This window comes from Dioscorea cayenensis, chromosome 12, assembly GCF_009730915.1.
Source record: "Dioscorea cayenensis subsp. rotundata cultivar TDr96_F1 chromosome 12, TDr96_F1_v2_PseudoChromosome.rev07_lg8_w22 25.fasta, whole genome shotgun sequence".
Lineage (NCBI taxonomy): Eukaryota > Viridiplantae > Streptophyta > Magnoliopsida > Dioscoreales > Dioscoreaceae > Dioscorea > Dioscorea cayenensis.
In genome coordinates this window covers 3715496-3730398 of record NC_052482.1, presented here as the reverse complement: position 1 = coordinate 3730398, position 14903 = coordinate 3715496, and the positions used below count along the sequence as shown (strand labels likewise).

At 36.0% G+C, this 14903-nt stretch overlaps 1 protein-coding gene across 1 annotated transcript; it reads right to left on the bottom strand.

Moving 5' to 3' along the window:
* Positions 1 to 57: 57 nt before the first annotated feature.
* On the bottom strand, positions 58 to 9335 carry LOC120273513 (SAC3 family protein B). Its single transcript, XM_039280147.1, is given in 18 exon segments — positions 58 to 1766; positions 1768 to 1833; positions 1835 to 2005; positions 2090 to 2204; positions 2300 to 3009; positions 3097 to 3189; positions 4559 to 4652; positions 4739 to 4830; positions 4904 to 5131; positions 5219 to 5434; positions 5537 to 5637; positions 5800 to 5862; positions 5900 to 6051; positions 6220 to 6459; positions 6656 to 6817; positions 7446 to 7574; positions 7712 to 7939; positions 9113 to 9335. Coding segments are annotated over 18 exon segments (4587 nt in total). The 5' UTR covers positions 9277 to 9335; the 3' UTR covers positions 58 to 203.
* Positions 9336 to 14903: the final 5568 nt, after the last annotated feature.

Genomic DNA, 14903 nt, shown 5'->3' with positions numbered 1-14903 from the left:
AAATATTGAAAAAGGCATAACAAAAATTCAATCAGAAATACCAACAGATGTGCACAGCCATAAAAACCTGGTTCATTAGATAATAGATCAAGTCTCTACATATTGTACAACATTTTCATTCTTTCATCTTCCATGCATAGTTAGGACTCTAACACTGACTAGTGAAAAAACTATAGAATCACAAAATTTCTTGGATAGAGGGCTCAAAAATAAAGTGCAAGCTTTTCATCTATCTTGTCTTGCACTCGACGGCACTGATGCAGCAGCACAGCCAACTTATCCGGTGTCTTCACCGCAGATGGCGCAACTTCCTGTTTGTGTGTCTTAGTTGGAGAGACTTCACTGAGTAAATAATTTCTTCCAATGTCCACATCCATGCCCTTGTTACTGGTTAAGGAAAGATCAGCAGCTTCACCGAACACAACTGGAACACCCTCAGATGAAGTCGATACCGGTTGTTGCGCCAATGGTTTATCACATATAACTCCAAACATTTCATCAAAAGTTGGTTTGGTTGATAATGAATGCGATGCATCTTCCACTTCAAAGCTTGAATTTTCATCTAATATCCTTAGGGTGGGCCCGGGGAGTGCTGCGACGCCACTCCGGCTAGGAGAATCAATCCCACAAGGCCGATCCAAGATGTAAGCATCTGAGAGTCTCAGATTAGCCAATTTCATCAACTGCCAGTTATATATACGTCGAAAGACTGCAATCCATCTGGGGACTATGTGATAACTTGAACCATGAAGTTCAAGACCGACACCTTTCTGTAGCATCACATTGGCCTCCACTGTAGCTAGGTCTTCAGTTAAAAGGTGACTTGATTGAGTAAGATACCGAACCAAACATTCTTCGAGTGCTAACTTGTGTTCTTGGATCTGTTGAGGCAAGGGGTAGCCTTGATTCAGCCAATATGAGATGTCAGGAAAACTTGGTAGTCTGCATTCCTCCAATTTATGGACAAGTGATTGGATTCTTGAGGCCGAATTCCAATCTATACTTGGCAAGAACAGCTGTGTTGCGATCTGCTCAGTGCTAGACTTATCTAACAAATTAATCTCAGGACACGGCCAGTGGTTTGGATTAATGGAAGCCGCAGCCAGAATTTCCTCCGCCGACCTGGCAATTGCTTCATTGAAGGCCAATACACAATGCTCGGGACCTGCTTTAGAGGAATCAATATTTTCTATGACCTCCAGAGAACATTTCAAGTAATTTGCAACTAATTCCCGGATATTCACCAAACGAAGTGCAGGTTGAAGAGGTGAATGTTCTGCTAGCCATTGTAGGCCCTCTCTCAAGTTATCATCCTCAAAGAAGCAATTCAGTTGCTCTTGACTGTGGTCACCAGCTAGGAAGATAATTGAAAAAAAGTTTATCTTTGTTTTGTCCACATCCTGAAGGCCGAGTCTTTGAATCAATAATAGAGGAGAATCAGAAGCTTCATCTTTCTGTATATCGATACATACTATCAGAAGAGGCAAGCTGGATCCAGGTGGTAGTGACTGAACAAGATTGTGGAGTCTATTTCTCTGTGTTTCGTATGGAATAGCTTTTGACACAAGAAACATTGCACAGCTCATACCAGAAACAATATCATCTTCAGAGCTTGGCATACTATTGCCGATTATGGCTTCCCTGATAACTGACAAACAACACATTTGCTGGGGACTGATTTGAGTGTCGATCCACTTCTTCCAAATTGACAAGTTCGATGAAGATACAAGAAGATCATCATCATCTTCTTCTTCTGTATTTTTTCCTACGGAGCTTTGAGAGCAACCATTGTGAGGCCAGATCATAAGCATGGTTCTCCAAGACATTTCCCTTGGATATAGACAACTAATTTCCAGCAGATGCATTTTGCATAAGGATTTCTAGCACTCAATGTTGCTGCAACTAATTCTGACACATTCAATCTTGACCATGATTTTGACAATCTACTGAATCTATTTCTTGCTGCCTGATCAATGTCAAGGCTTCCAGTAGCATGATTCGATTGCTGTAATCAAAGATGGAGAAACACAATCAGAGATAAATTGTTCAACCCATAAAGAATTTGCTACAAACATGGAATATCACTTACAGGCTGACTAAAACGAATAGGTGGTCCAAGTGAAAGTGAACTTAGTGCTAGACTTGCTAGAAACAGTTTCCGCTCCCGCGTTTCTCTCTGGACTAATGCTTGCTGCTTCCATTTCCTGATGATGACAAATATGAGCAAAATTTTAAATTCTGCTTTAACATGACAGAACACATGAAAGGTGAAGACATTAAAAACCAGACAAGTGGTAACCTCAAGATATTTTTCAATTTTTCATTAGAAAGTTTTTCTTTCTGCTGATGTGTCGGCATTGATGCCACCACTTCTGATTTGCTGTCTGAGGCCATCTGGTGTTCTGAGTTCTCTGATTCCTTAACATAATTAGAGTCTGACCTTCCTATGGCACCATTTTGAATTATATTTTCTTCAAATTTTGGCATGCTCATCTCTTCAGTCATCCCTTCTCCAGGTGAATCTTCAATGGGTTCATCCACTAGATCATACTCTACTGGCATCAAATTTCTTGCAAAAGGATCTACTGGTATAAAACTAGCCTCTGAAAAAGTAGCCTCTACCATGTCACCTTCATGCTCACCACTCACAACTGTGGCTGCCTCTTCATCTACGTCTGGGGTAACAACCTCAATAGATTCAGCTTCGAAGTCCAGCATTTCATCTTCAACAATGGCAGGCAGAGCTTCTAAGCTAGAAGTGGCTCCCTGATCCACCATGCTGACAATATTTGGAGCAAATTCTCTATCTTCCCCGAGGCATGAGATTGATTGCCCAGAATACACATCATCAATCACCCTATGCGACTGCTTCTGGTGAACAAGTTCTGAACACTTGGTCGGGAAATCATTATCACTATTTCTAAAGAGACCAACTTTCACCATATACATCTCCTCATACTTCCTCAACACAAACCCATGATATTCTAGTAGGGCTTCTATATCCTCACCCTGAATAAACATGATGAAAGAGACACCAAGGTGGTCAAATTTACAGCAAAAACTGAAAAACAAACAAAAGCATGACCAAAAGATTACCTCCATGCCAAGCCATTTTACAATATGCTGAACAGGAATCCCTTGGTTATTCTGAAGACCAATGTGTAGAGAAGCCAGAGCCTGTGTTCGTGTCTGCACAATGGGGGAGCTGTATTCTTATACTGAAAGCATTGCAGAGGGGAATAATATAAAGCTATAAAATATATGTATACAGGGGCGGAACCGGAGCCCCCCTCGGCTCCAGCAAAGCTGCCCTCCGGAAAGAGAGATATTTGAAAGATAAGGGTTCATTTAGACTAATGTGATAATTGTTTACTTACATATTCTCAATGTAAAATGTGGGTGTGCTTGAATGGTTAGTAGGTATGATTTAAGGGCATGTCATATGTTACTGTGCAGGTTTGAATCTTGCTTGTGAATTTTGTTTTAAAACTCTATTTTTTTATTTTAAAAATTACAGAAATTTCAATAAAAATTTAAAAATTACATGTTTATTTAAAAAAAATTAGTAATTAATAAAAAAAAAGCTCATGAGATGGCACGTCAAATATACTACATTTTTTACAAATAAATTATAGTTTGGTTGCCTATATTAAGAGGGATCGATCTTTAGTCTTTTCAGAAAATACAAAACCAAGAGATAACTACATTCTCTCACTCATATATCTCATACGTTTAGCATCGACAATGGCAATAGTTCAAATTGTGGTTTATATATATATATATATATTCCAATTATTGTTATATTTTCACACTATTCTTTTTGGAGATAATTGTTTTGTTGGATGAAATTTTTTTTTACTTTTTACCTTAGGCCCCTTTACCAACTAGTCCTGGTTCCGCCACAATATGTGTATATATATATATGAGTTGACAAAACATAATAGCTTCAGACCTTATAAGAACATGTAAAACAAGACCAAATGGATGATTTTCAATTAGATATGTTCAACTCTTATGTCATTGATTTTCAATTAGTTGGCTCACACAACCTTTTTCTTTTTGGCCTTTATGACATTAGTAGCCCTTCATTTCACAATATTATACACTACTCAATCAATATCTAAGAGATGAGAACATAGGGATAGATACCTATCTGAAGTGATATTCACCCAAAAAATGTTCTCCTTTCCTATGTCTACATAATGCATTTACCAAATTTATGAAATTCAAATTAGATCCTACATGAAGCTAGACAAGAAAAACAGATGAAGCAAATTATTGTTAGAAGCAAATTATTTACAAATAAAGAGAATATCCCATTAAGGCTAAACTACAAAATTTACATAGGCTTAATCTCCCTATCTTTCAAGCAGTCTTAATTTTGTTCCAGGCTCATCTAATGGCAAAAGCAACCTTATTACCCAACTTTTCTAGGGTTGTCATATCCTAATGTACCATAAGAGGCATCCTGAACATTTAGGATAAATATGTTTGCTGATAGTATGAATGTAAGGAAATGCTGTTCTACATCTATGCATAGACAACAAAGAACAAGTACCTTAGCAAAATGCGCATGCATCAAGCAAGCCTGAAGATAAGTTGCTTTTTTAGCAAGCCTGAAAAAGGCAATATAATTACCCGTCCTACATGCTCTGCAACAACAAAATAACTGTATTATTTGGATCAGGTAGCATGCAACTTCAGTTGAAAACAATGACAAATAAAACACAGAAAATACCTTGCTACATTGCGTGCAAACATAATTTCAGGGCTGCATCTCACCTCAGGAGCCATCTTTGCTAGATCTAGTGAGAGCTCCGCAGGTTCCACCTGACATTGGCGGCTCAGTTTTTGAAAAATGTCAATGGTTAACACCTTGAACTATAGACAAGAAGTCACTTACTTTATATCCAGGATGTCTATCAAGTTTAAGAAGAGCATAATAGCCGCGAAATTCTTTTTCTGTCTCCACACTCTTCCCTTTTTTCCTATGATCATCATAAATTTGAAACAGCTCAACTGATGTCTTGTTCATCTGTTCAATGTTTAGGTGGGCATCAAATCCCTCAGAAAAGCCTTCTCCTTTCTCATATTCACACAACTCATGCATTGCAATGATATGCAATCTTATCTGGTACACACACAAAAGGTTTTTTAGTGATGACTAATGGTAGTGTTAGTGGAACATGAGCATAAACAATGCAGGAAAGAATAATACCATTTGTTCCAGCATAGTTATAGCATCTTGATTGAAAATGTGTTGCATTCTAAGGTCCATTCTTATTGCTCGCATTCTATCCCATAAGAAGTTGTAGATACCAAGAAAATTATCACTATATGGTTGACCCAACATATCCAGAAGATAATCAATTGTCTTCTGCAAAACTGGCAAAGGCCTTATCAAGTCAGCATCTCGCTCGGCAGTCCTATTATACTGTTATCAGATAAGAACTTCCATCATGCTTCTGGATATAGGTATGAAAGCTGATCTCAGAACAAATCCTGTCTTTTGGATGAGAAACAACTCATCCATTACCTTTTTAACAGCAAGATATTGGGTTGTTTGGTTTCTTTCTCCATTCAAGCGCTCATATTTATCAAGATCTCCCTTCCTTTCACGTTCCTCCCTTTCTGATTCTGAAGAATAAGGTCACAGATTCAAATTAAATATTCATAGTTTCTCAATAGATATAAGAGGGAATATTGGAAAAAGTTATGATACCTATGCACTGTTTAGATGGCTTAGAGGATAAAATAAACATCAAAGACATGGAAATACAAATAAAACCATGGACAAACCTGGGCACATATCTGGGCATAAGCCAATTACAGCATCAGATGAATCAGAGCCTCCATATTCGGGTCAAAGTACCTCCAGAAGCTGAAGCCTTGGTTTCATCAGCAGAGCGATCATTCACAGATCGTGGGTCCAGTGAAGCTCCATGTTTTTTCCCCAAAGGCTTGTGCTTAACAAGATCTTGCAGTTTCCGCATAGGTTGGCTTAATTCAACATTGAAGCGCAGCAACCGCTTAGCTTTAGCTTGCACTTCTCTGCATTTAAAATCTAGTTCAGAAACTTTACTAAAAAAAAATAAAAAATCTGGTTCAGAATAGCTGAAACATTATTTTGAAGGCTGAAATACAACGATACAAAGCAACCTGCTCCCTATTATAGACTGGGAAAGAAAAGCTGAGAATTACTAAGAGAATGATTATTACCCATCATCATCAGCTTGAGCAGATGCCAAATCTAATGGCGTAGCAGCAGATTGTGATGGTGGAGACCTGGTCCTTTTAGGAGCATTTAAGTGTGTAGACTTGAGTGGAGGAAGGGTTCCTCTATCATATGAATTGGAATAAGGCTCAACAGGAGGAATGATCTGATCGGGAGGAGGGGATCTAGCATGAACAGATGGAAACTTCCCCTGATTATTAAATCTTGGATGGGACACATCAAGCCTGAGAACAAATTCTGGAAAATGTCATACATCCAAATATAGGATGCTGTTGCCAAAAGTATTAATGATATGAAAAAAATGGCCAACTAAGAAAAAAATTTTTCAATTTTGCTCTTTCACTAACAAACTCGGCCAAAACAAAAGTATCAGTCATGTAGAAAGGCTCTTTATTATCAAATCAATCACATAAATATTACCTTTCGGAATCAACTTGAGTAGAAGATACAACCAAAGGTGAATCCAATGAAGCCAAAGGAGGACTAATCCCTTTGGGAGCATTCATAAAGGATGGATGGGGTGCAGCAAGGCTGCTACCATCATATATTCCAGCATAGGAGACCTTCTGACGAGCTGGTGATCTACAGTTCAAATTTTTTTGATTTAAAATCACATAAAATGATATGCTATTCAAACTAAATTATTAAATGTGGAATGATATGTTAAATAAGAAGCAATACAATTACAAACAAATATACATATGATGAATTTATGCTAGTTGAAAAAAGGAGGGGAAGCCTAGATTTATACAAGGGAATGATTTCAAAACATCCTTTGTAGGGAGCTTGTGAAAGAGCTTCCACAGTTTGCAATGGCATAGTTTCATCAGCAAACTTAGATGTCCACCACCAAGAAGCAACCCACACAAAACAAAACAAGTTGAGAAGTGTGCTGTCATTTTGTCAAAATATATGGATCCTATTTTTCCTTAGTTCTGGTATATATAAACATCAAGGTTCTAAAACATGCTGGTTGTTCTATGGTGGCTAGGGTTTTTAATCATGGTTGGTTGATGTAAGGTAGTGTGCCAGAGCCTATAGCATTATACCCTGCACATAGGATATGATTTTTGAGGGTCATATGAGGAGTATACACGCATGTATACACAAATGTGCACACAAGAAATAACAAAACTAAGTTTATGTTTTAGTTCTCGCCAGACATGTGATTGTTTGAAAAGAGGTTAAAATTGCACTAGAGAGAACTAACCTTTTAGCTCCCTCTACAGGACTATTAGAAGTCTGGATAGGGATGTTCTTTTGCAAAGCCAGAGATGCTGGACTCATGGGCTTTGATGTTTCAGTAGTTCCATTCAGATACTGGACAAGAGTGTCTGATCTACATTCAGATATTGCAATAGATGTTAACATATACATATAAAACAACCTAAAACTAACTGAAAAGAAGTTACAATAATGATTGTATTTGTCCACGATGAGAAAAAAATGGAAAAATAAGAGAATTCTTTTATTTACCTCAAAGTATTTGCACTTGAAGGATGATGATTCTTTAAAAACTGATTATTAGTAGATGCCAAAGGGGGAGAACTATTCCTATTGGAATCAGGGAAGTTGAGGGGTTTATTTGACAACTTAGCTTCGCCATCATAAGCTTTAGTCGGAGGGAAGCGTTGATGATTTCTTAGATACACAAGGTTGACAGGCTGCACTGGTTGACTAGCCATTTTATGAGATGCAACAAACCTATATTGGAAAAAAGAAATGAGTACTAACATGTTCAACAAAGTACAGTGACATAGATTTGCAGAAATTTTCTTTTAACAAATAGTAAAAGAAGCACATTTGAAGGAATATATAACATTACAAGATCAAAGTTGATGGTAACTTTATTAATTTCCTAAAACTCTGAAAGAATCCTTATTCATCAAATTCTAAGACAGTACATATACCCTTATTCCTTTGTTTGCCAGTGTTATTAGAATATAAACTTTTCAAAGGCGATCATGAACAAAAGTAATTCAAGAAGTAGTGGAGTTGCGTTGCAAGGGTGGGCACATTTACAATTTACTACCATATGTCATATAAAAAGTGCTCTGAAGTGCATATATGAAATGAATTGTTCCAAAATAAGAGAAAATTTTAGCACAGGAAAAGGTGGGCCTTGATTCACTGATGAAACTACTCACTAGCAATTAAAATTTCAAGAGTATAAAGTTGAGAAAATAACCCCTTCACAGGTTTAATAGTAAGGCTGCATAAATTCAACCATCCTCAGAATTTGCATTTGTGTGTGCATTGTGCATTTGGCAGCTATGCAGCAACTCATGAGATGGTATCATATATCACACAGCTGACTTTTGGTGATTCAAACATGATATGTTCACCAAATGACTGTCATATTGATGTCTTCAAAGAGCTTCCAAAGCATTGTAACGATTAATCAGCTCAACAAGCAAAGTAAAATATCAAAAGATCCAAATGAGCCACATTCAAACAATGGACAAAAATCAACAAAACTCAAAGGGAATAAGCTAAAAATATTAAGAAAAATCCCATTCAATCATATAAAAAATATCTAAAAACAGTGAATGATCAACAAAACTAATTAAACCTGACGTTAATTAGAGATCAACACTCCATAACAAAAGTCATAGAACATACAACCCAAGGCAAAATCAAAATTCATCTAAGCAACAAAAACTCAAAAAATTCACATAAACCCCGCTTAATAAGATTATAACAAAACTAAAAATTAACAAACAATATCAACCAAACCACACACACACTCACAAAAAAACAAAAGGCCAACAACAACATACAAAGGATGGAACATCATAACTCTTAAAAATCAATAACATCAATAAAATAAAATAAAAAATAATCATCAAAAGAGAACCAAAAAGAAGATAACTGTACCCTTGAGATTGAGGCGGCATGCGAGGGTCCGGGGGGGCGGGATTTCTGGGAGCAGAGAGATTAGGGTTGGAAGGAGTGGGATTTGAGGGTCGGGTGGCGAAAGGATTGAAGCTTTGAGGACGACTCGATGGACCAGAGGTCTTGCTGAAGCCCCCGAACTCCATGGACGAAGCCTCGAGCTTCAACGATGGAAGACTGAATTGAATTCAATCTGAGCTTTTGAAATTATATGTATTGAGATTCCGAAGTTGATCGCCGAATCGGAGACGGAGTGGATGTTAATGGGCGCTGAAACCCAAGCCCAAGCCCAAGCCCAAACCCAAGCCCATACACAAACCAAGCCCAAGCCCAAGTGAAACCTTTAGTAATTTTTTGTTCGGTTGATGTAATGGTTTATCTAAAGAGAAAGTGATTAGTTTTGTTATAGTGGATGATTTTGGTGTGCTTTTTTAGTCCAAGTGATTTATGTCTAGTTCTTGGTAAATTTATGATGTGTCCAAAAAAATAATAATAAAATATAATATTTTTTTAAATAAACTTGTCACACGTATCCATATATATATATATATAACGTTTTTTTCTCATAATACTTTTATTGTTTAAACAAATGTGAAAACAGTGGCCAACTACATATATAAACTCACCAAACTTGTATCACATATTATATAGAAAAATATGTAGTTTTTAATTAAAATAGATAAATAGTTAATCAAGTTAATATGACCACTAAATTTTTGTTTTAAAAAAAAATACATATGTAGTAAGACATGATACTATTTGCATCACTTGGCTAGCGAAAAAAAGGACTAAGTTAAATATGTGTGACTAAATTGTTAAAAGATGGAAAAAAATAGTTACCCATGTGTTTAAAATACAAATAAAGAAACTTACTCATGCTAATGGTTGGTAGCCATTAATTTAGACTTTCAAGACATGTTAATGGTTGGTAGCCATTATTCTTAACTTTGAAGCCACCCATGTGTTGTTTTCATATAAAAGATTTGCCTATAAAAGGAAAAGATCTTTGGATGATGAAAGCGTGTCTAAGTTCATAAGTGTTCTTATAAACAAGGGAGAAATCAAAAGAGGGCAAGTGTGATAGTTCTTGAGCAAAATTATTGTAAAATCCTCTAGAGTATTCTTAGAGGTGTGACACACAAAAGTGAGAATGTGTGAAGTGTAATTTTGTACTCTTGAACAATTCTTCATAGTGGGTAGTAAGTACAACAATAGCAGGAAATAAGATGTAATCCATTAAGGGTGAACCTGTGTAAATTATGGTATCTTGTTTCTTCTTTACTCTACTCTTTTATATTATTTTATATCGTTCTTGTTAAGTGGAATGTAGGTCATGCAACCCTACAAATTCTTAACAACTAGTATCAGAACCAAGTCGCTGAGAAGAAAAATGACGACTAGTGAAGAGGGATCTACTTTGGGATTTGAAAAATTCAATGTCATGGATTTTGCCTTTTGGAAGATGCAGATAGAAGACTATCTATATAGTAAAAAATTGCATCTACCATTAGGAACAAAATCTAAAACTATGAAGGAAGAAGAATTTAAGCTCCTTGACAAGGAAGTGCTAAGGGTTATCCGTCTTACCCTCTCAAAAAATGTTGCTCACAATGTGGTGAAGGAAACAACCACAACATGCATGATAAAGGCTTTATCTTATATGGATGAAAAGCCTCCTAGAAACAACAAGCTACATTTTGTGTAGAAACTCTTCAACTTGAATATGACAGAAGGTGCATCTGTTGTTGAACACTTAAACTGTTTCAATACTATAGTCAATTAGTTGATATCAGTGAAGATTCAATCTGATGATGAGATGCATTCTCTTGTATTGTTAGCATCTTTGCCTAATAGTTAGGAACCAATGAAAATAGCTATGTCTAACTCTTTAGGCAGTGCTAAGCTAAAAATTGTAGAAATAAAAAATGTAGTTGTTGTAGAAGAAATTCGCTGAAAAGACTTTGGGAGGCCTCTACTTCTAACTCTGTTTTAAATATTGATAGAGGCAAAAGCTTTGACAGGAACAACGACAAAAGGCAACAGAGGAAGGTCCAAAAGCAACAGAAGTAAATCTACAAATAGTAGACTTCAGTGTTGGAACTGTGGTAAAACAAGGCATCTGAAGAGAAATTGCAAAAGCCCTGGAAAAAATGATGGCAAGAATCAAGATGTTGTAAATGTTACAACTGAAGAGATACATTATGCTTTACTGCTTTCTATTAATTGTACTAATGACTTTTGGGTAATTGATTCAGGGGCTTCTTTCCACACTACTGCAAATCTGAAAATTCTGAAAAACTATGTGGTAAGAAATCATGGAAAGGTGTATCTTCTTAATGGAGAACCTTTGGATATCATTGGCATAGGTGATGTTAGCCTACAGATGGCAAATGTCTCAACTTGGAAGATTCATAGGGTTAGGCATGTACCTAAACTAATGAAAAATTTAATTTCTGTTGAGACAGTTGGATGATGAAGGTTATGCAGTATCCTTCAATGTAGTATCTGGAAGGTTACTAAGGGTGCCATGGTAATTGTTCATGGAACCAAAGCTGGTTCTTTATACACTAACTTCAATTGCAAAGACATGGTTGCAGTGGCTGATGTTGCAAGCAAAACAGAACTGGCATAATAGATTGGGATATATGAGTAAAAAAAGAATAAAAATCTTACACTCTAATGAAAAGTTATCTGGTTTGAAAATTATTGAACACAGGTTGTGTGAAAGCTATATCTATAGCAAACAAAAGAATATCAAATTTTTAAAAGAAGGTGTTAAGCCAAAGTCTACCAAGTTAGAGTTGGTGCATACAAATGTAAGGGGGCCTTCTGCAGTTGCTTCTCTTGGAGGGCCTAACTACTATGTAATCTTTATTAATGACTCAAGCAGAAAGGTATGGGTCTATTTTCTCAAACATAAGTCTGAAGGTTTTTTTCTTTTTCAGGACTTGGAAGATCATGGTTGAGAATGAGACATGCTTAAAAGTAGAGAGCTTGAGATCAGACAAAAATGGAGAATATACAAATGAGGAGTTTAAGTAGTATTGTGCTAATAATGGTATAGTAATAATCAAGACTCTTCCAGGAAACCACAACAAAATGGTGTAGCAGAAATGATGAACAGAACTTTGAAAGAACGTGCTTGGAGCATAAGATTACATGCAGGATTGCCTAAGATGCTTTGGGCAGAGGTAGTAAGCACAACAGCCTATTTGATCAATAGAAGTCATTCCACACCATTAGACTTCAAGCTGCCTAAGGAAGTCTAGAGTGGTAAATAGGTAAAAATTTCTCATCTAAAGGTTTTTAGTTATATTTCTTATATTCATATTGATGCTACCGTCAGGAGTAAATTAGACGCCAAATCCAAATGTTATTTTATTAGATATGGGGACTCAGAGATTGCTTACAGATTTTGGGATAGCCAAACCCGAAAGATTATCAGAAGCAAAGATGTGATCTTTAATGAAGAGATTTTGTACAAAGACAAAATAACAATAGATTCAGGGAGTTCAAAAACAGATAATAAAGTAACAGAGATGATTTAGTTAAGGGATCTTTGACACATACTATAAAAGCTGGTCTTGAGGAAGACATACAAAGAACTACATCCATTAGGAGATCTAGCAGAATTAACAGACCACCACAGAGGTATTCTCCTTCCCTTTACTACATTTTACTAACTTACAGAGGTGAACCTGAATGTTATGAAGAAGCGGTTCAAGTAGAAGACTCTGGCAAGTGGGAGTTAGCTATAAAAGATAAGATGAACTCATTGATAACAAACAACACATGACAACTTACTGAATTACCAAAAGATGAAAAGGCTTTGCAAAATAAATAGGTCTACAGAATTAAACAAGAACCAAATGATTGTACAAAATATAAAGCAAGGCTTGTAGTCAAGGGCTTTCAGCAAAAGGAAGGTATTGACTATATTGAAATATTTTCTCTTGTTGTTAAACTAATTACTATTAGAACTGTACTTTCAATAGTGGCAAAAGAAGACTTGTTCCTAGAATAGTTAGATGTAAAAACAACATTCCTTTATGGTGACTTTGGAGGAAAATATTTACATGGTGTAGCCACAAGGGTTGAAGAACAAGGAAAGGAGAATATGATTTGAAAACTTTAGAAAAGTTTGTATGGTCTTAAACAAGGCCCCAGACAGTGGTATAAGAAGTTTGACAATTTCATGAGCAATAATGGATTTCACATATGTCAGCCCGATCACTGTTGCTACATTAAATTTGTGGGTAACTCTTATATTATTTTACTGCTATATGTTGATGACATGTTGATAGTAGGTAAATGCAAACAAGAGATTAACAAGCTAAAGGCTGAGCTGTCAAAGGAGTTTGCTATGAAAGACTTGGGAGTTGCCAAACAAATACTTGGAATGAAGATTGAGAGAAACAATGGTATCTTAACATTGTCATAAGAAGAATATGTGAAGAAGGTATTAAACAAATTTCACAAGAAGAATGCGAAGCTGGTGAGTACTCCCTTAGCACAACATTTTAAATTATCAAAGGAATGCTCAACCTCTATTGATCAAGAAAAAAAACCATATGGCTTGAGTGCCTTATGCTTTTACTATCGGTAGCCTTATATATGTTATGGCTTGTACCAGACCTGACATTGCATATGCAGTGGGAGTTGTGAGCACTAAGCAGATATATGAACAATCAGGGGAAGCAATATTGGGAAGCTGTAAAATGGATCTTCAAAAATCTGAGAGGCACAACAGGATATGTCTTATACTTCAAAAGGTCAACTTTTGAATTATATGGTTTTGTTGATGTAGATATGGCAGGAGATATAGATAGCAGAAAGAGTAAGAGTACTACTAGGTATATCTATACTTTGGGAGGTACAGTGATAAGTTGGGTCTCTAAGCTACGGAAAAATAGTGGTACTTTCTACCATAGAGGCAGAATATATAGTAGTAACTGAAGCTAGCAAAAAGATGGTATGGTAGTCATTCTTAAAAGAACTTGGGCAGGGCACAAGAAAAAAAGAAACCCTATACAGTGATAGCCATAGTTCTATACATCTAGCTAGAAATCCTGTCTATCATGCCAGAACAAAACACATTCAAGTAAGATACCATTATATCAGAACAGTCTTGGAAGATGAAATGTTGGTATTGGAGAAAATTTTTAAAAGTCAAAATCCAGCTGATATGCTAACAAAAAATTGTTTCCATTCAGAAGCTGAAGTTGTGTGCAACTTTCAGTTGGTCTTCTCCATAAATAAGATGGAGTCGCTATCACTGCAGTACAAGCATAATACTTGATTTATCTCCAAGTGGGAGATTGTTAAAAAAAAATGGTGATAAATACATTACCCATGTGTTCAAAATACAAATAAAGAAACTTACTCATGTTAATAGTTGGTAGCCATTAATTTTGACCTTAAAAGCATATTAATGGTTGGTAGCAATAATTCTAGACTTTGAAGCCACCCATGTGTTGTTTTCATCTAAAATCTTTGTTTATAAAAGAAAAAGATCTTTGGATGATGAAGTGTGTCTAAGTTCATAAGTGTTCTTATGAACAAGTAAGGGAGAAATCAAAAGAGAGTGAGTGTGATAGTTCTTGAGCAAAATTATTGTAAAATCATTTGAGTATTCTTAAAGGTGTGAAGTTTAATTTTGTACTCTTAAATAATTTTGTCCTTGGTGTTAATTCCGTCAGTTAAGTGAGTGGAAAATGTCACAAATGCCCATGTGAGATGAAAAACCAAAAGGTGGATGGAGTTTCCCTCCAAG